Here is a 26,200-nt window from a genome sequence, read left to right on the forward strand (position 1 = left end):
TATTCAGGAAAAGATAACTGTTACAGTCTGCTGGCATCACTCAAAATTATTAAAGAGGGCAATGCATTTTTAGAGCACCTCATGCAGTGAAGCAAGAATTTTTAGTCAGTAACACCGTTTGCTCATACCCTTTGTACAAACACCTGAAAATAGTGTTTTTGAACCTGCTCAAAAGGCTCAGGAGCATGACAGTTATTTGTCCTACGACTGAATTTGACCACAGGACCTCAATGGTTTGTTTGGGTTCACAGTAAATCAGAAACACTTAATTGAGATGAAAGAATGTACTCTAGTCAAATACATGTAGGCATAAAGTTGCACATTTAGTATGTTTGAAAGTAAGAAGCCATATTCCTTCCAGGCTAATAAATATCAAAAGCTAGCAGGGCTATAAATTCTAGTAATATACATTCAAAACCTGCTACAATAATCTGCCTCTGGAAACAAATGAACACGAAACAGTTGGTTTGGTTTTTTTTCAGCTAAGGATAACAATCCCTTATAGCTCACACAGCTACTACTGTTAAGTTTTTATCATAATTACAATTTCTGTAACATCTTTTATTTAAATTTGTTCTACTGTAGGTCAGACTGAGTTAAAATTTTTCATTTTTGTTCATATGGATGATCATACTGATTATGTCTCAGATAATATACTTAACCCAGAAAACTGAAAGGAACATTTTGAACTCCTTTCAGATGCATGAATATCAACACGATATTCATGTCTGAACAAATGGACAGAAAAACAGGACGATGCATCTCTGTTTGAACTAGAAAAAAGAAAATCAAACAATATACAGTATCTTGATTTAATAGGAGACAAAACCAAACCCTCTCCAATATTTTTTTCTTTATGTATTGAGTATTAGCAAATAAGTTGGTAAAAGCAATGAAAATTCAGCACAAATCAGCACTGATTGTGGCTTTGGTATTTTTAAATGGACCTTCAACACAGCCACAGAAATATGCTAGGCAATCATCACTAAGCTATATATTAAAAAGAATTAGTATTAATAGTCACATAACATTCTCCATTTATCAGGCACAGCCACCTATGTTTCAATATGAGTGATAACATTGCTTATATTTTATAGATCATACCCAAGGGAAGAAGGACCTGAAAGACAAGTCCACTTGGAATTAAGCTAGTAGCCAGGGTTGGGCAGCAACTTAACATTTTAATCTATACAAGATCCTTGGGCTCTTCAAATGGTGGAAAGTGCCAGTTACTGGTTCTGAACAGAAAATAATTTTTAAAATTCATTTAATTATAAAAATAATCAAGACTGTTTCCTAGTGTTCTTCTCATGGCAGACCTAATAAACACCCTTAATTGCATTAAACTTGTTTTTTTTCTTGCAATGACAAGGCAAATTTTTCAACCACTGAAAGGATACAATCCAGTTTCTTCCCTCCCTCCACAGCACCACACTTCTATCCCATCTTCCATGTACCACACCTCACACTGCATTATCCCAGCAGCAGTCATGATTTTTTGGAAAGAGATTCACTACCCCCACTAAACGAGAGCAGAGGGAATAATAAGGTTCAGAAGATCAGCCTTACCTTTTCCAGCGTACTGAAAGATGGCCAGGATTGAAATCCATATTCTGAAGCAAAACGAGTTCTAGGATATACTGACCAGTTCCAGCAGTCACTGCTGTAGTCATAAAAGTGAGTGTCACCATAATGCGTGTCATAAGGATTTTCAGCGAGCCAGCCCTCTTTAATTGACTCCAAACCATTGGTAGGACTGGATACAACAAAAGGACGACTTTTATCTTCCTGTAATTAGAAAAAAAAAATAAAACATCTCCACTACTCCTTATAAAATGATTGGTTTTTATCATCTGAATATCTGGAATGTCTGGAATGTATACTGAAAAGGAAGAGGGCAAAGAAGAACGAGATTTTTCCAAATTTCTGAGTCACCACTTAGGAAACAATCCTCTTTGTGACAGTCATCATCTTTACTAGCTTAATTAGCTTCTTATTCCTCCTCCTGGAAGACAATTAAGCATGATGTTGCCTGCTCTACTGTTCTAAGGGATTCTTTTCCTCACATCAAGAGATTTGCTATCTTTATATACTTCTAAATCCTTAATGAAAGCTATTTAAAAGTACGCCTCATGAAAAATAAACCCAAAGAACATTAATATTTGAGAACTGTGACCTCTTTATGTAAATCATTACTTTTATTGTGCTTTTGGAGCAATATCACCATGATTTTTCCCCCTTTGTTAAGTAGTCACCTAAATTTAGTCTCAACAAAACTAAGATATTCTGCTACCAATGACTGCACAGTAGCATTGCAGGTTATTGTCACCGTTGTTGACTCAGCACATCAAAGTAGACAAGACTATACCAGGAGTTACATTTAAGATTATTCAGTGCAGCATTTATTTATAACCCCAGCAGATTTAGTGTACAATATCTTTTATCTGTACTCTACAAAGCACTGTAGGAATTGTTCTGCACGTATAATTCATTTTTCACTCTACTTGTAAGACAGAGGCCTGAATTACCACAGTCACAGATTACAGCAACTGGCTCCAACATAGTAAAGCTGTGTTGATACATGCTTCATTTTAAGAAAGAATAGAGCCATCCCGCTCCAATATTTTGGATGCGAGTGATTAACAACTAACTGAAGTACAATTTGTTACAGGATACCTTAGATTCCCCAAAGTCTTTAGCTCAGACTTAGAAGTCTTTTAAGTGATACAGTCCTGTTCTGCCAACAGTTACAGATTTCCTCAGTTGGTTTACATTATCATAGAATTGTTTGAGTTGGAAGGGACTCTTAATCTAGTCCAGCTTCCCTGCAGTGAACAGGGACATGCACAGCTAAGTCACATTGCTCAGAGGCAGCTTGACCTTGAACGTCTCCATGAACAGGGCTTCCACCACATCTCTGGGTAGCCTGTTCCAGTGTCTCATCACCTTCGCTTCTTCCTTTTATTCAACCTAAATCTCCCCCCTTTAAGTTTGAAACCATTTCCCCTTGTCCTATCACAACCAACTCCGCTCAATAATCTGTTGCTTTCTTTGCTGTAGCTCCCCTTTAGATACCAAAAGGCCACCACCAGGTCTCCCTGGAGCCTTCTCTTCTCTAGGCTGATCAGCCCCAGCTCTTGTAGACTATTTTCGTAGCAGAGGTGTATTTTACAGAATCTAAAATCACTTAACTGGTACAGTTCCTTCTGACACTCAAAATAGTTAATCTATGGGTTCAAAATAAAGGAGCGTCCAAGCTCGACAAAATAACACACAAGTGGACTGTAACTAAAAAATATTATCACAAGCCAGAATACTTCACTCTGTGGTATGCACACTGGCCATCCAAGTCATGCAGCCAATCACAGAAACACCACAGCATACCTGTACACAACCTCTTAGCTCAAAGAAACTAAGAAATACAAACATCTATATTTCTGCTTAACATTTTGATTGTAAGACACCATTATACTTAGAATGTACAACTTCTCAAGAGCAGATCCTTTCTGGCATGTTCTTTCACTCCTCTACCTCATTTTCACTATTTCCCTTTTTCTACACCTTTCCAGCAGAAAGATATCATGAATACCAGAGTACAACTGCTCTGACAATGTCAATAGCCTCTAATAATAAGCAATAACATCACTGTCATGTACATACTGATTGCTGACTGCTTAGCTCAGTGCAAGGGAAAATTTAGATCATGAAGCCCCCATAACATAAAATGCATCTCATCCTGAAAATGACAGAGACTAGCATTATCATATCTTGAAGACAGTAACATCATGCTGGATAACTGGGTTAAGAAAAGACCATTAACATTTTTAGGTTAACACAAAACTCACATTTACTTGTTCACTAGCCAGGCAAAGCTCTTGCATTTTAATCATTCTGCACGCCTCTTAGCTAAAAGGGGATTTAAGAATACTCATCTGTGGTTCAAGGATCATTTATAATCCCTATACAGTTGTGCAGCATCGATTTGGGACTTCCGAATCAATTTTACCCCACATATGCAAACAGAAGTTAGTTAAAAGTAGATTCTATGAAGTAATGAGCTGCAATACTTCCAATAAAGAAGAAACAACTCTACAAGAACTGTGCAAAATGAGCAATGCCACATCACAATAGATATCATTATTGATTTCAGATGCCTCTGGTCAGCATGTTCATAGTTTAAGTCTTATCTGAACTATTTAGTTTCTGCATACTGTAAAACATCATTAGTCTGTTCAAAACAAATAAAAAAAAACTAAAAGCCACATATGACAAAAACAACATAATGACCAAAGAACATGAGAAGGACAAAGTTTGGCACAGCTTTTGTTTAACCTGCTTCAGCCAAACACTCCAGTCACATACTTGGAATATTATTTTCACAAATTTCTTCAACTGCAATTAAAAGATTGAGGGTTGTTAATCCATCTTACAGCATGTATCAACAAAGTCAAGACAAAGGAAATCGATCATCTTGATTAATTAATGGGCAAGTTGATTTATCTCCACTGCAAGTGAAGGCATTTGTGGAGTACACTTAATAGGAAAGGAAAAGGAGGCAAAATCATCTACATTTTCAGGTCATCTTTACATATCACAGGACAGTAAAGACAAAAACAATTTTTTGTTTTGTTTTGAGGTTGACTGTTGATTTTAAAGAGTAGCTTACACAAGCGAGGAAAGTGCAGTTCCTCAACAGCATGCTCTTTTTCATTTTCAAAGATTATTTAAACAAAAGAAGAAAAAAACTACACAAAAGCAGAGAAATCCCAAGTAGCTCAAATTGCAAATATGTCATTTTGCCAAGTCACATCCCCCTCCTTTTTCTTGAAATCACTTACAGCAAGAACTATTTCTCTGATGTTCTTCACATAAAGCATCACGTAATCTTTGATATAGACTTCTCTGTCAGCATGTGGTATGGAGAACCAGTTACTTGCAATTGCTGCTTCATTTTCATTGTTACCACTCCACAGAACAACCGATGGATGGGATTTTAACCGCCTTACCTGAAAAACAATTCAGTTTCAGAAGTCAAGGAAAACAATTTATCTTAAAAAATAAAAACAAATAATAATCTATTTGTTACTACTTTAATTACAAGTTCACATGCACATTACAAATGCTATGCCTACAAGTTCCATGTTTTTATCCAGTCCGTCCACTTTTCCGCCAGTTCCAGATCAGACCCAGACTTTTGTATACTTAGTATCCCAGCACACATCCACCATGCACATGTAGCTCTATCCCCATCTGTTCAGCCACATATGAAGGGTAAATTCTGTGCTAAGACAAGTCAGTATCACTAGAGCTCACACTAAACATCCTCGAGAGCAGTTTGGACACAAGGAAGGCCTATACCTCTGCCTCACTACCAGAGGCAAGTTAAAGAGCACGGTTACATTTTGTGTCTGCTATTTAAATGCACACTAACAAATACTTTCAAATAAGAATTTCTAGGATAACGTGTAGGTCCCTCTGAACATAATGCCTCCTATTTACTTTCACTGAAAATAAAACAGATACGAAGAGCACATTAATACCATTTAATAGGGCAAATTCTCAGCTACAAAACACTCTTTTTCAACAGAGTCACTACCAGTTGCTGTGCATTTTCACTAGTGATGAACAAGAACCTGCATGCTGCACTTGTAAAAATCTGCAAGGCCAGCTGGAACGTGACTTGTGTTTCAGCAGTGGTGAGACAGCAGTGTGAAAGATACCATCTACCACCTCCCTGTACTCTCACCCACTGCTTGGCCTCCATAAACATTCAACAAGCATCACTGAATGTCACCGGGTATAATTTTTTCTACATTGAGGAATTCAGTGATACACCTTGGCTTTATACATACTTCCATGTCAAGTGTCATACTATCAGACTGCCTCTCTACTGCCATCTGCTACTCGGTAACAAAATGTAACAGAATATTGGCAGGAAGGTTCCATCTCTACTACCATACCACCAACATCCACTTCTGATGTCATGGGCCAACATAATGAGGAGTATTACTTTTGGAGCAGCCCTCATAAATTATTTTCTCAGTCAATACTAGGTTATGATCACATGGACAAAATACCTGATGAGAAACTTCTGCTCTTACTGATTCCAAGTAATCCTGGTCTGTTGGATACAGGGCACATGCGAACATAAAATCCTGCCAAATCTATGAGAAATAGGAAAGAAAATACAAAATAATCTGTTAGCAAATCATTTTTCATATTTGAAAAACAGATGCTTACTGGGATGCAAAATACTTTCCCAAAACAGAAGTTATTTATCTAAAAGAGAATTGAACTGAAATGTATCTGTTGTTCTTGAAAAGCATCACCAAAACAACCACGCTCTCCGTGGCGTTCATCGTGATCATACTCAAATGTGGTTTTCTTCAATATAAGGACTTACAAAATATTCACCCTTAGAAAGTAGATCCTGACAGCCTTCACTGACAAGTAGAGTATTTCTCAATAAGATGGATTTCAATAGGTTTCAACAAAATAATTAGAATCCACGCTCTGTTCAGCTATGACCATGAGGGAGCTTCCAGCTGAACAGAGCAATTTCAAATTTAATGCTTTCCATGTGTAACACCAAATCCACATTACTTACTAAAAGAAGAAAGTAATTCTTGTGATGTGGTATCAAGTACATTTAACAGGTCTTCAAGTACATTTTGTAACAAAATGCTTCCACAACAAATGCACAGACTGATCTTAAAAAGAGCAAATTGTGCTCAGTGAGGCAGAAACAAAGAATCTAGTTTAAGAGCTGGTGATCTCTTCCTTTAAAGATCAAGCAGGTATCTTGAGAACAACACTGGAGAACAACAAACTCCTTCATTTGTAACTTAAAGAAGAATTACAAAAAAATTGAGAGGAAGAAGCCCAGTGAGATGGGCAGGATTTCTTGATCTATCTGTCCTGTATTTTATTTTTAAGTGCCATAAATTAAACTCCTGATAACCTATCTCAAATGGAAAGCTTGAAAGAGCTTATCAATATAGTGAGTCCTTTCCAACAGACTAGTTTTCTGAATGTCATTCTACATAAATAACAGTGAGAGCCAGCCCTGCTTCTCATTAAATTGTTCTCCTTGCAATGACATATTTTGCCATTACTTTTCCCTGTTTCCCACAAAAATGTGTGTAATAGATCTATTAATAATTGTTCCACTCTAACACTCTCAGAAAAAGCAAGGCTATTGCTGAAGAATTACTAAGAATCTTTCAGTGACTGTAGAATCAAAATTCTCTGTACCAAATTTACTTCTCCTGTTGTTTCCTTCAGTGAGCCATCACTGTTTCTCCTTAAACACAGTTTGATTCTAATGCTCTTTTAAGTCTTTGCAAGACCAGTAGGAGTAAAACTAAAGTCCTCCAGCATCACCCCGCACCAGAATAAGGGTCTGATTTTCTGTATCTATTTGCTATTCTCAGTGCTGAATAAGATCTTATCCATCTTATTCATTAAATCTTATTTATCAGATCTGAGATAATATAAGATATTATCTCAGAATAAGATTCTTGCACTGAGCATTGCCCAGGCACAGATCTATATGGCCTACTTAGATTTCTAGTGTCAAAAATGAAAGAACTGCAAGTGCTCAGAAGCCTTGAAAATCAAGGCACACATTCAGATGACTTTTTTTTTTTTTTTTTTGGCAAGCACATAAAGCAGAAGGCAGTAAGGTATCAATTTTGTTTCTCTGCTCTTCACTGCTGCAAAGACCAAATGTGCTTCTTGGGATTTTAATACCTGATGCAATTCAGTCTTCACTCATGTAGTCCCTATTTCATCAAAGCTTATTATCATTTATCTCCAAACTCATATAATCAAAAGATACTCATCTAAAATTATCAATGTTTAAAGCAGGTGTTCCCTTACAACTATATTTACATTCAATTATAGTTTGTTCAAAAGGGCCCTTTAGATAAAGTCTACCATGCAGGCCAGATGAAATTTAAAAAAGAAAATTGAGTAAAAGAAAAAAGAAAAACAACCAAACAAATTTTCATTCATTTCCTGAGCAGAGAAAAACACGACTACTTTCTTTGATGTTTTGATTACTCAGAAGCAAGCACAGAAGTTAAACAGATTAGACCCTACATTCTCACAGTGATCTGATTCCAAGGTCTCTGCTCTCAAACTGGGGCATATACTGAAATACTCAAGTTTTTCAGCAGAGCTATTCTCACATGAGTAATTTCCTAATCACAGCTACAGAGGCCCACAGCTGTGGCAGAACTACCATTTGAGTTCGTGAGTAATCCCCCACTCATACGTATTTGTTTCACAGCTATTTGACCAATTGTTGCAAGCCCCCTGTTGATGCCCACTCCAGGACAGTAATTCACAGAAGTTCTTATATAGTGCCCATCAACACAGTATAAATGTCTACTTTCTGCATTAAGTAACATCACTAACACCAGTTACTCAGACATTCATTTCTTTCTCTCAGTCCTTCCCAAGAGAATAGAAAATGTAGAACTGGAGCAGGTTGGAGAGTCTGGGTCTGAACAGAAGATGGAGAGTTCAAGGCACAAGCCTCTAGCTCAGATTCTGGGGAATGTAAGAGCAGAAAAACAGAGACAGCAGGGAGAAAAGGAAGACCAAAGTGAGACTCTGGGTAAAGAAGGGTGGCAGAATAAAAAAATGAAGATCGTAGATTTGTAGCCTTAATTGGAAAATACAAGCTAATATAAACAGTCCAAAACATCACTTCCAGTTTCAGACAGCCTCAGTAATGAGCAAGAAGTTAAAAATGTATGTATTTACAAAAATAAATTATATATATATGTATATATACACACACATATATATATACATATGAAGGTTTTATCTATAAGTTGTGTACATCCATATATATATATATAGAAGATTGATTCAACTTCTCAGATTGGTGCTCCACCATGTATCCTTTGGAAAGATGGTTAGAACTTGTGTCAAATTCTCTTATATGACTCATATATAGTAGACTTTTATTTACAAGCTCATATTTCCAAATACACAGCCTGTATTATTATTTTTTTACCATTATTCCCAGTTCATCGCAAATATCGTAGAAATCATCTTGTTCATATATTCCTCCTCCCCAAATCCTGAGTGCATTCATGTTAGCATCTGCTGCAGACTTCAAGAGTAGCCATAATCTGTCAAATACAATAAGAAGATTTACACAACCTTCATAGCAGTTTCTAAGGTTATATCACAAAAAAAATCTCAAACATTCATCTTTGAAAAGCAATCAAGTAATTCAGACAGAAGCCAGTCTATTTTGATAACTTCTAATCCTGCATGTCTGGAGAGAGATCTCAAAAAGCAATTTTTTGTGTAAACAAAATTACTTGGTCCTGTAAACACAAAATAGATGAAGTGTCAGCTGCACGAGGGCTGCTGTACCAGTAATGCCTCCTATTTCATTACGTTGACCACAATGTCAGGGGCAGATAGTAGTGGTATGGCAGTAGAGGTTGAACCTTCCCACCAGTATTCCATTTTGCTGCTGTGCAACAGATGGCAGCGGAGGGGCAGACTGACAACCTGGAACCTGATATGGAAGTGCATTTGAAGCAAAGGTGTATCACTGAATTCCTCCCATGCAGAAAAAATTGCACCCACTGAAATTCATCAATGCTTGCTGAACATTTATGGAGACCAAACAGCAGATGTGAGCACAGTGAGGTGGTGGGTGGTGTGTTTCAGCAGTGGCAAGAGACAAAGGGTCACTTCTGCTGGTACAGATTTTTTATGAGCACAACATGCAGGCTCCTTTTCATTGCTGGTGAAAACGCATAATTACTGGTGGTGTTTATGCTGAAAAAGAATATTTCATAGTTGAGGATTTTCTCTATCAAATAGCGTTATTGTGCTTTGTATGTATTGTAGTTTTCATGGAAATAAATAGATGGCATTACTTCTGGAGTAACTTACGTAAGTCCTTTTTAAGTACTGGCAGAACAACGTGTGGAAATACTGTATGTTATTAACAAAGCTAGTCAAAATATAGCATGCCCTCCATCTCACTTCTTGTGTGCCATATCAGCAAAATCCAAGAGCAGACCAAATAGGGAAGAGTGAGACTTCTGTGCATTTCTCCATCCCTGCATTAGGAAGTTTGGAACATGGCTTAAGTGCTCTTCCTGTCAGTGTCAATGAGTACATTCCAGGCAATAGGAACAGATAGCCTGAGGATTATTTTAAAAAATGTCTGAAAGGCCAGTAACCTGTGGACAGCAAATAACCATTCTACCATCAGCTATTGCATTTACTAGCATTGAACAACATTCAGATCTTGCAGTGTTAAGTCTTAATTCTGAGAGCCTTAGCCCCAGCAATTTGTGTTCCACTGCAGCAAAAATGCTAAGTCATGGCTTGAAACAGTGATTGAGCATCTGGTAGGAAGGCAGGGCCAATCCAGGGGCACTCAGTTGCATGCAACACACCTGAGTGACTGGAAGGGGCGGAGTCAGGATCCACTCCTTCCCAGATCTCATTTAAGGATTGGCAGTGGAGGCAAGAGTATCTTGCCAGAGATCTCTGCATATCTGAGGCCTTCTGAAGGTAAGCAGCTTCTTTCCTTTCTGTGCCCACAGCTGTTGCCTTTGAGTGAATCCTCACTTGCTGCAGCCTGGGACCTTGCTGCTCTGCTGTCATAGCTGCACTTTCTATTGCATTACACCTATCTTGAAAGGAGTCCACCCACACTAGTGTCAACATTTGAAGGGCAAACATGAAGAGGTAATGGTGATCCTTTCTCCTAAGAAAATATCAGACGTGGCTTACGTGTCATAGGTCACTCTATCCTGGAAAGAATCTGCTGGAATCCAATTTGAGCCCTTCATGAAAATGGGTTGGCCATTGATTTTGAAGTAGAAACTCAGACCTGGAGACCCAGGAATAGGCTCCTGAACAAGTTCTACTGTCCGAAAATAGGCCTGTGAAGACATAAAACATAGGTTTAAAGCAGACAAAATAAAATCAAAATTATAACACAAGCAATTGAACTGAATAACTTAAAAGTAGTCAAGAAATCAGACGTGGCCTCATCTCTTACGGTACTTTTCAAGCAGAAATTAAAAGTGCATTAAAAATTTTTTTATAAGTGTTTGCACATGTATGTGTGAGACAGACGCATGTTTACTTGATGGAAAAAATTCAGTTAAAGTTCTATTTGGGAATCACTGAGAGGAATGTGGGCTGCATTAGATCAGATACACTGTTCTGATATTTTCTCTTTATAGAAGGAGACTACAGAAGCTCTGCTGGAGACCTTGTCCCTAAACATCTAGTTTCAGGTTCATCCAGTAAAAGCAAAACTGTATTCTGTTGTTGCCTTGAAATTATATCTTTTAAGAGATATGCATTTAAATAAAAATGCTAGTTTGAAAGTGAAGGTCTCTCTGGCCTTAACAGCTGTATTTGAACAGTATGCTCACTGATCTGGTTTCTCAGAGACCAGTTTTGCTAAACAGTCACCAACTCTGTGTAAACTATTGAAGTCCATTCCAGATTCAGGTAGATGCCAAACTACGGCTGCTCTTTCAGCCTAACATCTGCAAACACTGGGGAGGGTGGGAGGGGGGGGATGGGGGGAAATAAATAGCAAAACATTCCTCCTAACTGCAGGTAGAAGATGACTTCCCAAGAAATCATTCTGGGTGTTTTAGGACAGTTCATCTCAGCTAAAGTGACAGTGCTGTTCTGAAGAGGTATATCAATTGCCACAACACACAGGCAGTACCATGAAGCAGTATGAGATGGACTGCAGTAACACATTGCACCAAACCCTTATTTTGCAGAGGTATCTTCCCCACCTATTGCGTTTGGATCCAGTGCAGTTGCAAAGTGTTACAGAATACACTTCTTTCAGGAAGATTTTCTACTACTTTTTCCCCTCACACCCTTCTTCTGCTTTAACTTATCTGGATCAGAAAGAATTTTTTTTTCCTTTTTTCTCCTTCTGGTACCTGTTGCTCATTATCACAGGGAGAAATTTGGGAAACTGAATAAAGTGAATGAAAGCAAACAGAAAATTTCAGCCAATGCACACTAAGCAACAAGTTTGGAGCTGGACCACAGGAAACTGTTTTATCTAGGCTATCCTTAAGCTAGCAACCACTTCTTTCTCAAATGACTATTTACAAGCTGACCTTATGAAAACATAATAGCAGAGTACAAACTGTTCTCTCTCTGCTTTAAGATACAGTTGGGACTGTATCTGTCTGTCAACCTGGCTAAATTTAACCTAATTAAGTAACTGATATGTCTGCCTTTAAAATGAAATGTAATGCTTTATTTCACACACCAAACAGTTCTGTAGTTAAACTGGGACGTAACTAATCCCACTATGTGACTGTGATTATTAAATTTTTAACTTATTAATAATTGTTTAGATTGGAAATAATTTTCCTGTCTGAGGCAGTAAAGACAAAAAAGCCTTGGGTTTTTTTGTTTTTTTGCTTCCTCTTCAGTGCTTCATAGTCAACAGAACAATGATTAATTAAATCCCTGGACAGATGCAATGCAAACTAGGTGCATGAGTGGAGACCACAGATCGCTCACCTCAAACTGAATCCCTGTGCACTGTGGCAATGAACATACAAATTAAAAGAAAGAAAAAAAAATACTGTACCTCAGGTCCTGTAGTGTTGTACAGCATTGCTCTAAGGGTAACAGTAGATTAAATGCAAAAGGATCTCAGCATCACCACTACTGCAAAGGATCAACACTGAAGAAATTCCCAGTGACAGAAAAAAACCTTACAAAAATCAGACCAGTGAGAAGACACTTCTGGTTCCCTGGCCAATATTTCTTAGCTCAGAGAAATGCTTAGCACAGTATCCAACCTCTACCTCTTTTCTACTGCAATCCTTCTGCACAATGGGTCAACTGAAAACAGATCAGCATGATGAACTTAGCTTTAGGACAGTAATCTTCCACCCATTCATAGAATTTTGCATATATATTCTAAGCTGAGAAGTTTAAAAAAAAATAGTAATCATACAACTCTCACCATTCTAACTGCTAAAGACTACAAAAAAAACCCACAAACCTACATCATGAGTACTACACTAACTTAAGAGTTCTGACCTTCCTCTAGTGAACTAAATTACTTTGAGAAAAACCCTTTAGTCTCTAGTGCAACTCTTTTTTTGTGGCACAAAATGGAATGAGATTTATAGATGTGTATTTGGGAGGTCCTCTTAATGGTTGTCATCAGGCAGGTTGAGACTGTCTCAGAGTGCAGTTGTAGTGCAGTATTTATATTACTAACAGAAGTAATGCGATATGCTTTATTCATCAAGTGGAACTCATGCAACTGGCCAAATCAGAGGCAATTTGTTAGGCTGGAACACTTAGTCAAGACCACCCACACAGCACGAGCGCAGGGAAAAGCTCCTCAGCCCCATCTCACATTTCCGGGATCCCAGAGTCTGATGACTTTGTGCTCCCAAACCATTGCTTCCCATGGGCACACCTGGGAACACAGCACCTCTTCCCATTCATACTGCAGCTTTCTTCTACCAAGCAGAGTCAAAGAAAAGCAGGGGGGAACTGCTAGGATCTGGCATACTCGATTATGCATCCTTATGGCTCTGACCACGGCAACTTTGCAATGTGCATCACATATCTTGCTCTCCAAAGACTGATATTAATCCCAGACTTGGATCATGGAGAAGAAGCTTTCTAGCCACCAGAAAACAAACACTTATCTGATTCTCTCAACAATTAAGAAACAGATATGTATCTCTGAATCACATACAAGGGGTTTGTACCCAATGGCTGTGGAACCAATTGGTGTTCTTTGATTTAGCACTAGGAAAAGTAACAAGGACAAAGATGCTCAGACCTGAAATAAGATCACAGAATGCCCTAGTGATCTAACTAACTAGCATGCAGCATGGAAATGTGTGTGAAAATTACCAAATCAAGCGGAGAGGCTTTTGTAAGTCACGTTAAAAGGCCTGGGGGAGAAGTGGGTATAGAGACACAGAAGGAACAATGGTTGGAGGTTAAGATCCAGGTACTAAAATAGTATCATGAAATAATGAAATATACTGCTGAAGAAATAAGTATATAGAAAGATGGAGAAACTGATTCGAAAATCAAATAAGTGCCTCAAAAGACAGTGAAAGAGATACTAAAGAATACTGAAAGTATTATACTAAAGTATAAGAGATACTTTTCTTCTTGCCATGCCTACATCAGGGAATTTATCAATAGCAAATAGAACTCAACCTCTCTCAAGAAAAGCCATTTCATTCTAAGGCAATTTCTGTCTATGACTTTGCTTTATATTATCTGAGAAACAAAGTCCAACATAGAGTATTCAAACAGAAAACCAAAACAGAAACCCACGTCATCCTGGACGTTGGCTCTATTCTATTTTGTTTTTCTGCTGCTCTCAATGGCAGTGTGTAGGTACTTCTTCAGTCAAAGGGGGTCAGCAGAATGGGCCAGAGCCCCAAAGGTCTCTGCAAGCACACACTGGGAGGCTACCCAGAGGATTTTCCAAAGGATTAGCTAATGTTTTGGAGACTAACATATAAAAAAAACCAGAAGAGTCCCTGCTAAAGACAGTTGGATTAGATAAGACTCACACTGCATATTCTTACTTACACAGTTGTTACCCTTTAGCTTTTGTTTGTCCAAAGATATGCAGATACTCTGAATCCATACAGAGACATAACATTCAAAAAACATTTCACGTCTATTAGTTGCTCACCAGAACGCAGCACCAGGTTCCCAGCAAAAACCTTACAGAAACTTTCAGAAATGTTTGTCACTGCAAGTGTTTCCTGAACTATCCAAAGTTTATTCAGTTCTGCTGACGTGAGGACAAACTGTGCTAGAAAAAAACTGCATATGGAGCCTTCATTCACATGTACAGCTCAGGGCAGGGATGTGTCAAAATCCAAGACAGAGACTCAGAGAACACATGAAGGACAACTACACTTTGCACTACGAATCTATAAAGTCTTTGTATGTGGTTAATTCGTAATGCCAGCAATGCAGTGTGTTTGCTCTTTTCTGCCTTTCCCTTTGAGGAAAAAAAGGCTTGTAAATATCTTTTGCAGACGATTAAACCCCTGTGACTGTATGCCCTAGGGATCTATGAAATATCCTGATGGAATTACCCAAACTGAAGCAATTTCCCTATGAGGAAACTTGCAGCTTTTACACAGTAATAATGTGTTTATTTGTTTTTAAATACAGGCTTTTAGACGTATTTCCTGTATTTCCTACTTATTTTCCCAAGCACAATACGCTGTGTTTATTTAGTATGTTTGTTTTTTTTCAATTTTTTCAAGATTTATCACCAATAACAGCAAAGAACTCTTCCTAGGACCTCATAATCAACCTTACTACTAGCCCTATAAAGACTGAGACTCCAGAAGCTCCTGTTTTGGTAAGGTTTTCTATGTGAACAAACATTATAGCAAATAGCAGTTTTAGATGCCTGGTAACAAGATTTTAGTGAAGCAATATACCTCAGAACCACCTAATGCATATGTTTACGTGGTTGTTTCCACATGTTAATGGCATAAGGGGCTCAGTCTTACTCGTAACTGTTTTTTTATTTGTTTTTTTCCAAAGGATAGTGGGAAATTATCTCTTCTGAGCTTATTAGTAACAACAATCAGATAATTATACAGCCAGTATGTTGCAGAAACCCTTAAGCAGATATCTTATCTCTGAATATTACTTTTCTGGTCAGTTTTAAGATGTTACCTCTTCTAGAACTTGAAGCACTTCTATCACACTCTAACAAATGAAATTTAGAAGTTAGCTTCTTAAGATTACACCAATCCCACAATTTTTTTTTTTTTTAATGTGAATTAGCAAGAAAAGTTCAATTAATAAACCTTCCCCAACATTTATAGTTTATAGAAATGTAAATGAGCTTTCTAGTACACAATATAAAAACATCACCACAACTGATCAAGTTTAAAGGAGAGTTTTGTTTTTTTTTTTTAAAAAAAGGAAGAAAGGTTAAAGATCTTTTCCTTTCTGATGTTTCCAACTAACTATGAGCCATCTTCTAGTCTGAATGAAAGTAAAGACGCCTATGAAGGCTAAAGCTACCACAAAACAGGTAAACATATACTGTGACATTAAGAAAAACCCTTGTTTCTCATCAGTGCTTTCACATGCATATTATAATCCAGCAAAACAATTCAGAGCTTTAGATACACGACATGTAGAGCAATGCCAGCTATAAAACAAACTGAAGGGCTCACTTTCGAAATTTTCTCAAACTGGTATCCTCCTGCCATGATGAAGGTTGTTGTCACATTGTATCCAATTTGTTTTCCATGTCCATTTGGCCACCAAGCTTCTACTGTAGAGTTCTTGAACATGCAAGAGGAAAAAGCCAGAAGGTTTTTATGAATAAAGACATAGCACACACCTGGGGGCTCAGCTGCCTTTGAGAGACCTGATGAGTTTATGTGCCTCAGCTGGAGCAAGCCCACTTACCTTGGCTCAGCTGAGGCACTGAGGTGAAAAGTGGTCAAAGTGTGATTGATCTCTTTCATTTGTGTCTCAGCTACTACTTCACTTTGAGTCCACAACCAGCCATCAGCATGTATATGCGCGCATGTGTGTATAGACAGAGAGGATGGCTGATTGAACATTTCTCCAAAACTCTAATATCTGAGTCTCAGAAGCAGACACTGGTTATTAGCCTCTATCATACCCCTCATCTAATTGTCCTGTTTACCTATTGAATGCAAAATCAGATTTACAGGGGTGACATTTTTCAGTTGTGACCTAGGTAGTATGTGGGCAGACTGTTTCAAATAAGAGGTTTCATTCACTCATTTCACTGCTTTCTGCTTTTTATCTGTGCTTCCTAATAATTTCAATAGTACTCCAAGATTTTCACAAACGTTAAAAGAGCTACCTTTAAGATTTAATTTTCTCATTTTTCTAGACAGAGAATAATATTTATATAAATAATTTCCTACACTTACATGCATTTTCATTCCAATAGCCTACTTCTGCTGCTCAGTCCTATTGCCAACATTTGCCAGCAGATTTTTCCACAACACAAAAATTGTGGAAAGAAAGCAATAACGCGTGCAATCAAACAATGCAGGGATCAGCACTGAATAGAGTCATGAAAGGAGTGCCTCAATCTTTCTGTATGAAGGGAGACCAGACAGCAGCCCAACAATATGTTTTGCTGTAGCCACACTTGGACATAACAATTAACATATTTAGAAATATTTCAGCTTCCTTGGAGTTATCATAACTGCTTGTGCTGAAGTGCTGATCTCTGAATTGCATGGATACAGATGGCAGCACAAAATCATCATGTGCCCCAACAGCAAGGGAGCATTTGCAGCCACCTAGGGCAGCTGGAGTGTTTCATTGGCCAATAATGATGTCATCCTCATGCTCACCATTAGCTGATAAGCAAAATACTGTCACATTAGCAACACAGCACTTTGTGTGGGGATTTCTAGATAAGCATCTCAGCTTATATGCACCACTCAAGCACCTACTGACTTTCTAACATAATTTGCAACAAGCTCTCAACTAAAAACAAATTTCTGGTGAGGTCTCACTATTTAACAAGCACCTCAGAAGACTGTCGTATGGAGCAAGTGCTCCTTTATGCTCATCAATATGTTAGAACACATTGCAGGGCTTCTCGTAAAATCAGCTGCCGTGAGTTCATGCAGCAAAGCCCTCCTTGTACAAAGAATAACAACACACTGTTGCTTCCGCTCTGAAGGAAGTGCTTCCTCACAAGCTCACAGTTATACCCCACTAACAGATTTCTTCTGAAGTTGGGGGTGGGGTGATTAAATAAATCATTTTTGAAGCTTCACATTGTCGTGCTTGCACAGTGTAATCCCTGGAAAGGCTAAGCAGAGACTAATGATTGCTTAAAATTCATCTAGGTATTTGTAATTACTCACACAACTTGCACATCTGATGACAAAAGTAATAAAAATCGTATGTTTACATGCTTTTCTGCTTTACGTCAAAATAAAACAAAGCACATCATCAGGCAAAACACTGAACATGCATACTGAAGCACAAATGTCCTGTTCATTTTTAACATGCTTTTTCTCCACTGAAGCAACTGACAAGGTAACTTAGGAATATGCACATAAGACATTCAAACTGGGGAAACAAATGCAGTTACACAGCAAAAGAGAAAGTTTTTGGTAAAGGCCAGCATAACATCCAACAACTGTCACAGACATTAAGACGTTACTAAGTGCCAGGGCTATCTGAAGCCCCAGCCTGCTAGTCCACAAACTTGGCTGTGCCCCATGGCAGCAAAGCAGACAACAGCTCCTGCTTGGCTCCAAGGGACAGCAATATCACAGGCAGCTGGCACTGCCTTAATCTTAATTACATCTATGTCATAAAACTCAACACAGTTTCTAAAAAACCACAAGAACTCAAGAAGGGAAATAATGCTGGTGATTTAAGCCTGCCATTGGATTGTTTCCCAAAACTCTCTGAAGGTGAGCCCATTCTTTTGTCTTCTATCTCTGGGGTGTATAACAAACAGTAGAGTTCTCTCTTCATTAGAGCTTTCTGTAACCTCCAAAATTCCTTCTAGCCCTTGCCTACCCAAAACCAATATAAGGAATTACTACACAAAACTTCCACCAACACTACTGCCAGTCAAGTTCTTCACATGGTTCTCTTGCTTTTATTTACATGAAAGAGTATTTACTGAGAGGTTTGAGGAATGTTTCCTCTCTTTCCTTTGCATTATATTCCAGTCCCAATCAACCAGATAAACAATGGCATGAAAGACAGGACACCTACTGCCAGAAGAGTTAAGTGAAATATGGCGCACAAAATTTATGGCCATGAGGAAATGATCTTTTTGTTTTGTTCTGTAATAAGGGAAAGGCTTCAGCATCTTTTTTGATATTGTGCTACGCAGATTAAAAAAAAAAACAACAACAACAACAAAAAACAGCTTTTAGTCAGGGAAATAACTTTTTTTCCTATCCTGTAAGGGCTACAGAACTTGTCAAAGTCAAGAGCAAAGAAAGAAAGAAGAGGGCAAAACTGATATGGAAGCAGAAAAACCCATTGAAAACCAAGTGCTACAGTACAGTTTGCATTTGGCTAGAGCTCTCATGCACAGCTCCTTACCTTGTTGATGTTTACAAGCAGCACAATACTGCCTTCACCAGGTTGCAGCTTCACACTGTATGTTTGCTGTGTTTGCAGTTTGGGAATGTTCACAGTTGCAAGACCTGCAATTGGCTTGGAGCCGACTACATTAAAGATGGACTCAATTTCGAGACTCCACTGCTGACCTCTACTCACTTAGTAAAGGGGAAGAAGAAATGGGAATACAGGAACTGAGTGTATGTATCTATTAGTTAACATGATCTCTCATCAAAGAAACAATTTAAATAGCTCGGATTAAATTTAACAATTTTCAGGTAGTGTTTGAACCAGACCTACAAGGTTAATCTTACTTAGTGCATTTGATATTAGATTAGATTTTCTGACTTAATATGGAACTACGTAATGTGATTTATATTTTATAATGCTTTTCATTCCAAAGCTATCCAGGGCTTTTTCAGAGTTTTGTACAGAAGTCAAAGAATATTACACCAACCACTTTATCATTAGGAAAATGTTTCTTTTTTCTACCTACTCCCACAGACATTATATTTGCTTTTAGTCAGCACTCATACGAACATGGTACTCTTTAGGAAAGATCATAATCACAAGGAAGTACAATCACTTTTGTCTATGAAACAGAACCAGTATTAACAGAAACTGAGCCCAATTTACCCCAGAGTCACTAAACAATATGAATGGAGTTATGCTGAGAATGAATAGGGCCCACTGTGTCTAGACTTGATGGGCTCTATCATTATATCCTTCTGCTCTTAAAGTTCGGTGGAGAAAGTAATTCAACGACTTGCCCAAGACCTCTCCCCACCGCTACCTGAGCAAGCCATCTCCTTAACAAAACAACTTATCAAACAAAGCAAGCCAGGGTCAAGGTTACTCAAGTCTAATGTTTTAATTTCTCATCTATCCCAGCAATTATATTATCTATACATAGTACATGGCACATCCTGGCTACTGCTATATTCATATATAACACTCTATATAATATATATATTATATAATATATACTAATAATATATACTATATATAATATAACATTCTATATTCATATATAACAGATGAATGTCTATAAAGCAGAAAACAAGGAAAACTAAAACAGACACACTTTGCATCCAAAAGCTGCTCATCACATATTTCACATATTCACACATTCTAGCTCTCCTTCCAGGGAAAAAGAGCTTCCTCCAAAACCAAACAACTACATTTGGCCTTGCTGTGACTTTTACTGCATTTTTTAGAACTACAAGCAGTGAATGGGTTTGCAAGTTTGTATTGCATCCAGCATTACCCAAGGAAGATGAATTTTCAGAAATGTTGGAGGGTTTAAAAGATAAACCCACACAAACTACAAGAAAGGTTGGTAGTTACAGAGCATCTTCCCTTCCATCCAAGAGAATAAAGAAATTCCAGCCTACCCATTTACTGCTGAAATGTGGAATCTAGGCACAGAAATCAAGAACAGTGAATCTTTTACAGACTCAGTGGTCAAAAGGCAATGACACCAGATCTGTTGAGCAATGTAAGCACATAGCCAGTTTAAATTCAAGTTGTTTATTTATTCTTTATTTTTCAAATGTTATTCCGTATGGATACTCATATGCTGTGACTCTGGTTTCAAAATACTCTCCGTGGAATGAAAGAGGTTTGCTCTCTAAGCTATTCAGAGAGTAACACTGCCTACCAGAAGGTGGAGTTGTGGGAATGTGGGAGGGACCAGAAAAGATTATTACTGTAACTAAGTTCTAGAGAGCACAGAGCCGGTGCTGGAGCTTTCCATGGAAATTCCAGTCACGTTAATTCTAACTAAGATCTGCAGCTATTTCAGAAAGCTTTAAAAACATTCAGGGAGTGATGTCTTCCTCTTTTATTCCTACACAAAAACTCTGTTCCCAAGGGCTGAAATTCAACCCAGTGCAGAGGACTCACATGCTAGCCTTTACTCCACTGAAGACTGGGCTCAACAGGCAGTGAAAATGTGCAGGTGGTCTCCAATGGGCTACATTACCTTTTGCAGAAAGTTCTGACAGAAAATTAACTACTTTGCTCAGCTGCAATAATCTTCAAGACAAAGGAGAGGAAAATCAAAAAACACATCCAGGGAAGAAACCGGTTGGGTAAGTTAGATAGCAAGAATGCAGAAGGTTGTCCTCTCAAATTGCAGCCTTAACAAATTACCACAGTATAAGAACACTGCTCTTCTGCCTCAAGCTTCATATTGTGCCCTGAAAATTCAGTGCTCCTGAAATTCTGCTTGCTCTGCATTTGCGTTCCCAACACTGAATTAAATTTCCATAGTAGCTTTGTCTTTGTTTCAAATGGAGGTGCAACAGAAGTGAGACTCATTTATTGGGAGTAAAAATACATACCAACAAAAAAGAATTTTTCTGAAACAGGTGAACTGGGACTAACCTCAGTTACACTATATAGTATTTCTTAAGTTATTCTGTGATCTTCAGGCATAAAAAGATTCTAAATTCTAACATTTTAATCAGTACTGTTTGTACTAAGTGCTGGTTCAAGACCTAAAAATGTGTGCTGTGGTAAGCACAACAAAGTGACAATAAAACCACAGAACCTTTTTCTAAATGAACAGTTAATATAGCTTAACAATAAAGTGGTTTGTTTTCCAGAGGTGAAAAAATAATAAAAGGTAGTAACGTGACTTACCAAAGAAAGGAGTTAAAGAAAAGTAAATCAAATGATAATGGTTATAGGCCTCAATCCTCACATCTTTCCAGATTCCTTGAGTGGGAAAAGAAGGGCCCCAGTCCCAACTAAATGAACACTGCTCCTGGAATACAAAATAATTACACTATAATTGTCTATTTTTTCACACAGAAACTGATGCTGAAGCAGAAATGAGAAGTATTTGTTATCTAGAAATGAAATATTATCATGCAGTGAAAGAATTTTTCCAATTTTCTTCAATTTAGAATAGCTTACAGTATCTTTCCTTTTACTCAGAACTCTGTTGCTACTACCTGTATTATATAAAAATACAACTTTGTATTAAATTTCCACATATGTTAAAGTTCAGTATTAGTAAAAGATTAAATCACTTCTCCCAACAACTAAAAATCAAATGAAATGTTAAGATGGAAAAAAAATGAAGCCAGAAAGTTACTTTCAGTTCTGCTCTGAATTGTCTTAGTTTTAAGGTTAATATTTAATTTCATAACTAAAAGACAAAGTAAGCAGAAAGCAAATCATTACCAAGAGAAGCTCTGGAAGAGAATGATTAAACATCGTGGGCATATCTAAAATATTTTAACCTCTATTTTTCATGGTAACACCATAAATTAGTACAAGGAAAGAGATGTGCATGTCTGGTTATTTGTGCAGTTCAGTTCTGTTCACCGTTGTTTTCCCCTTTTTTGTAGTTCCTTCATACAAAAACAAAGGGAACAAAAACACGGTTGAGGAATATCCTAGTTTTGATTCTAAGAGAATAACCATCTGAATTATAAAATGCTTGCTGGGCACAGAAGTGCTTTCCATTTATCTGTTTTTCAAATGTAGTGAGATCTCTATTTAACAAACCCCTTGAAGACATCTATTCAGCTGTCCTCCAAGCTTCGCAAGCCCCAGCCCTCAAAGCAAATACAATAGATCTCCTTAAAGTCTTGTAGAATGACCTATAGTTCTAAATTTAGAGACAAATAACTTGCAGCCGAGGCATACTAATTTTGGCAAACCACATCGCACAAGTCTGGCCTATCCCCTGCACTGCTGGAGTCAGTCTGCCCGCCTATCAAGTTGCAAAACAGCCTTCCAGGAAGCGAGCACCGCACCCATTTCAAGTGTGAAAACAGGGACAGTGCATTCTTAGAAAACAAATCAGATTGAAAGCCATTTTCCCTTTACACAACATAAGCAAATGAATCACTGATGGACAGTCAGGTTTCACTAATAATACAGCAGAGACTATCAGAAATAATGTGGTAAGAACAATATACTCATATCACTAAAAACTGTTTACTAGAGAAAGAGTTGCGTTTCACCACAGATTGGTGTTAAGATTTAGATACATTTACTGCACTTAATGCTGAACCTCGAACATGCACTCCGTTCTCCATTACTACAAGATGATAAGCAGCCAGCTTCATTTAGCTATGCTCTAGTGTGTTTGTTCCCTTTTAAATGGGACACAGTTACTGCTTTTACCACATACTTGAAACTAAAAATGTTTCAAATGTTTCTGGAAATGTCTGTAGCAGTTTCCAAGAACAGTCAAGCTCCTCCTTTGAGAAAACGAATGAAGGTATTTTTGTGCAAATTTTGAAGTATAGTTCAGTAAAGTACAAAATAATTCCTGGCCATTTTTGTTCTATAAATAAGATTACAGCTGCTCAAGTGCCTTCTTCCTTTCAAGGTCCTCCCTGAACTGATTTCTAAGAAACATAGTGGAGATAGCATCAACTTTCTGAAATGCAATAAAAATAAAAGCAGCAACAAGTAGTGATACAGACAACATCTTAATACTGATGTATGTATGGACAACATGAAATTCAACTTTCCATTAATAAATATAAAGCAAATTACACCCATGTTTAGATTAATAGAATTCCCCTTGCTTTTTGAGAGGCTTCTGCAAAACCTTGTTAAAAAAGTTTAAAACTCCTTAAAAAAGAAAGGCATTTAAGAGGAGACAAATATGCAATAAATAAATAAAAGCAATTCCAAAGTAATGCCTCCTATTTTATTACACTGGCCCATGATGGCAGAGGGGGATGTTGGTGGTATGGCAGTAGTGGTTGAACCTTTCCATTGTTACTGTTACATTTTGCTGCTGTGTGACAGATGGCAGCTGAGGGGCAGACTGACAACGCAGCACTTGACATAGAAGTGCATACAAAGCAAAAATGTGCAACTCAATTCCTCCATGCTGAAAAAAATCGCACCCATTGACATTCATCGACATTTGCTGAACATTTATGGAGACCAAACAGTGGATGTGAGCATAGTGAGGCAATGGGTGATGCTTTTCAGCAGTGATGATGGTGAAGTGAAAGACAAGCTACGATCCAGATGGTCAGACAGATTCTTAGGAGCATGGCATTCAGACTTTTGTTCATCACTGGCAAAAATGCATAGCTTATGGTGGTTGAAAAAGAGTATTTGTAGCTGAGAGTTTGCTCTATTAGATGGCGTTTTTGTGCTCTTTGCATGTGTTGTGCTTTTCACGAAAATAAATAGGTAGCATTATTTTTGGAGTGACCTACAGAAGTTCACCTAGCCACCCTCTCTCCCTGGCTTCTGCAAAGCTGTCACAAATAAATGAGATGCTATACAAATTATAGAGAACAGCAATGAAGTCAGAGTTTCTGACTTTTATTCTTTGTATATTATTGTTGGTTTCACTGAATACCTACCGAAAACTCACAAGGTAATAAGATGCAAATAGGTCCTCTATTAGATAACACTTTTCAGGACAGAACTGCCCAGTATAAATAGTAAGAACATGAGCAAATAGCAAACACTCATAAAGCTGCTTGGCTGAAATTTTTACAGCCTTGGCTATATAAACTGGTATTTGTAACAGGGAACAGTGTCAGTATATCTTGCTAAATCCACCCAGTGGATTGAAATGTAATGATTACACATTTTTCAGTGCTACTCTGCTCTCTTAGCAGCCAGTCTCCTTGCTGACTCCTCCATAAAAAAAATAAAAAAATAAAAAGCCTTTAAAAATTCTTACCAAGTAAGTGTGCTTAGCCTGGCCTTCATACACCTCCTATATTACCTGCATGCTTGGTTACAGGCTTCTTAGGGATGCAGCAGAAAGAAATTACAATGAAAAATACATCCTATTAATAAAATGACATTGAAGGTTTCGGAATACATCTGTAAGGATAGCACATAGCACATTCCTCTCCTCATGCCTGAAGCCAAAGACAGAGAGTTCTTTACCTACCTTTCTGATGAAATTAGCATGGCACTCGCCTTTCTGCACAGGTGGAGGGCACGCTGGGGGGACGCTGTATGCTTTGTGACATCTGCTCTGCTCTGCAGCATATGAAATGGCTGATATGAAATGGACTTGAATAAAATTGACCTCCTTGATCATGCTGGTAATATCAAAGCTCTAGGTTAAGAGAACAAAGCAAAATCATTACAGCACTGACATTATTTATGAGACTTATAATCACTGTCACATTGGGGTTTTAATACCATATGGATATTATTCAAAAGCATTTGATCTACAGCTTCAGCAGGCTCTCGGTTTTGAAGAAAAGAAAGGTTATTCCTTATTGAAAAAACAAAATGCACAGTAGAATTCTAGATACAAAAACCTGTCTGGACAAACTGCTTTGCCCATGCTGAGTCCTCGCTGCAGGCTTCAGCAGTATGATTGCACACTGAACTGCTTGAAGAATGAGGACGGCTAGAGAATTTTTCCCCTCCTGCCTCACTCAGAACTCATCTGCATTTTTTTAGAAAGGCACTTTGTTCCAAATCAGAGGGCTGCTCTATACACTAACTCACACTGTGCTGCCAACTTCTCTATCACAAACCACTGAGCTGACTTTTGCATGAGTGCCACAAACTTGTATTTTACACCACGTCCCCTCCCATCCATAACACTTACAGACACTCATCCCACATTAGCACCTCACAAAGAATTTGGGGGCTTCCTCATTGGCTCACAAAGGCCTCTTCAGTGTGGCTGGATAGAGGGGTAAACATTCAGTTTCAAAATTGTTCTGTGCTTCTAATAACTAACACTCATTTCTTCTAAATAGTGTTCATTGTAACAAACCAAATCTTAGTTATTTCTTCCATTTGTGAACAGCCCAGCCAGCACCACTCACTTCACTTTTATAGCATACAGCACTATACCCACACAGAGCCTTCATAGAGACCTTCCTGAAGACACAGTTATCATGTGCAAAAATGTGAACAAAGCAGAAACGCAGATCAGAGCCATCCTAGACTCAATCTGATACAGTTAACTCTGGTTATACACTGAAGGCCATTTAATGAACTGTAACAATCTGATACAGAATGAAGTCCCAGAAATAAGAGCAAACTAATATCACATTCCAGTACTACACAGCCTGCTACTAGCAGT

At 37.9% G+C, this 26,200-nt stretch overlaps 1 protein-coding gene across 1 annotated transcript in view; it reads right to left on the reverse strand.

The window, feature by feature from the left end:
• The window catches only part of MANBA (mannosidase beta), a gene marked incomplete at both ends in the record, with an annotated part of 47,174 nt that overhangs the window by 10,770 nt on the left and 10,204 nt on the right, over positions 1 to 26,200 (reverse strand). Inside the window, 9 exons of the mRNA XM_079534124.1 lie at positions 1,570 to 1,788; positions 4,839 to 5,006; positions 6,078 to 6,164; positions 9,029 to 9,146; positions 10,780 to 10,931; positions 16,239 to 16,349; positions 19,132 to 19,307; positions 21,796 to 21,919; positions 25,043 to 25,213. Of these exons, the coding sequence (XP_079390250.1) occupies positions 1,570 to 1,788; positions 4,839 to 5,006; positions 6,078 to 6,164; positions 9,029 to 9,146; positions 10,780 to 10,931; positions 16,239 to 16,349; positions 19,132 to 19,307; positions 21,796 to 21,919; positions 25,043 to 25,213 (1,326 nt within the window). The remainder of the gene's footprint in view (positions 1 to 1,569; positions 1,789 to 4,838; positions 5,007 to 6,077; positions 6,165 to 9,028; positions 9,147 to 10,779; positions 10,932 to 16,238; positions 16,350 to 19,131; positions 19,308 to 21,795; positions 21,920 to 25,042; positions 25,214 to 26,200) is intronic.

This window comes from Tetrao urogallus (genome assembly GCF_951394365.1).
Source record: "Tetrao urogallus genome assembly, chromosome: 4".
NCBI lineage: Eukaryota > Metazoa > Chordata > Aves > Galliformes > Phasianidae > Tetrao > Tetrao urogallus.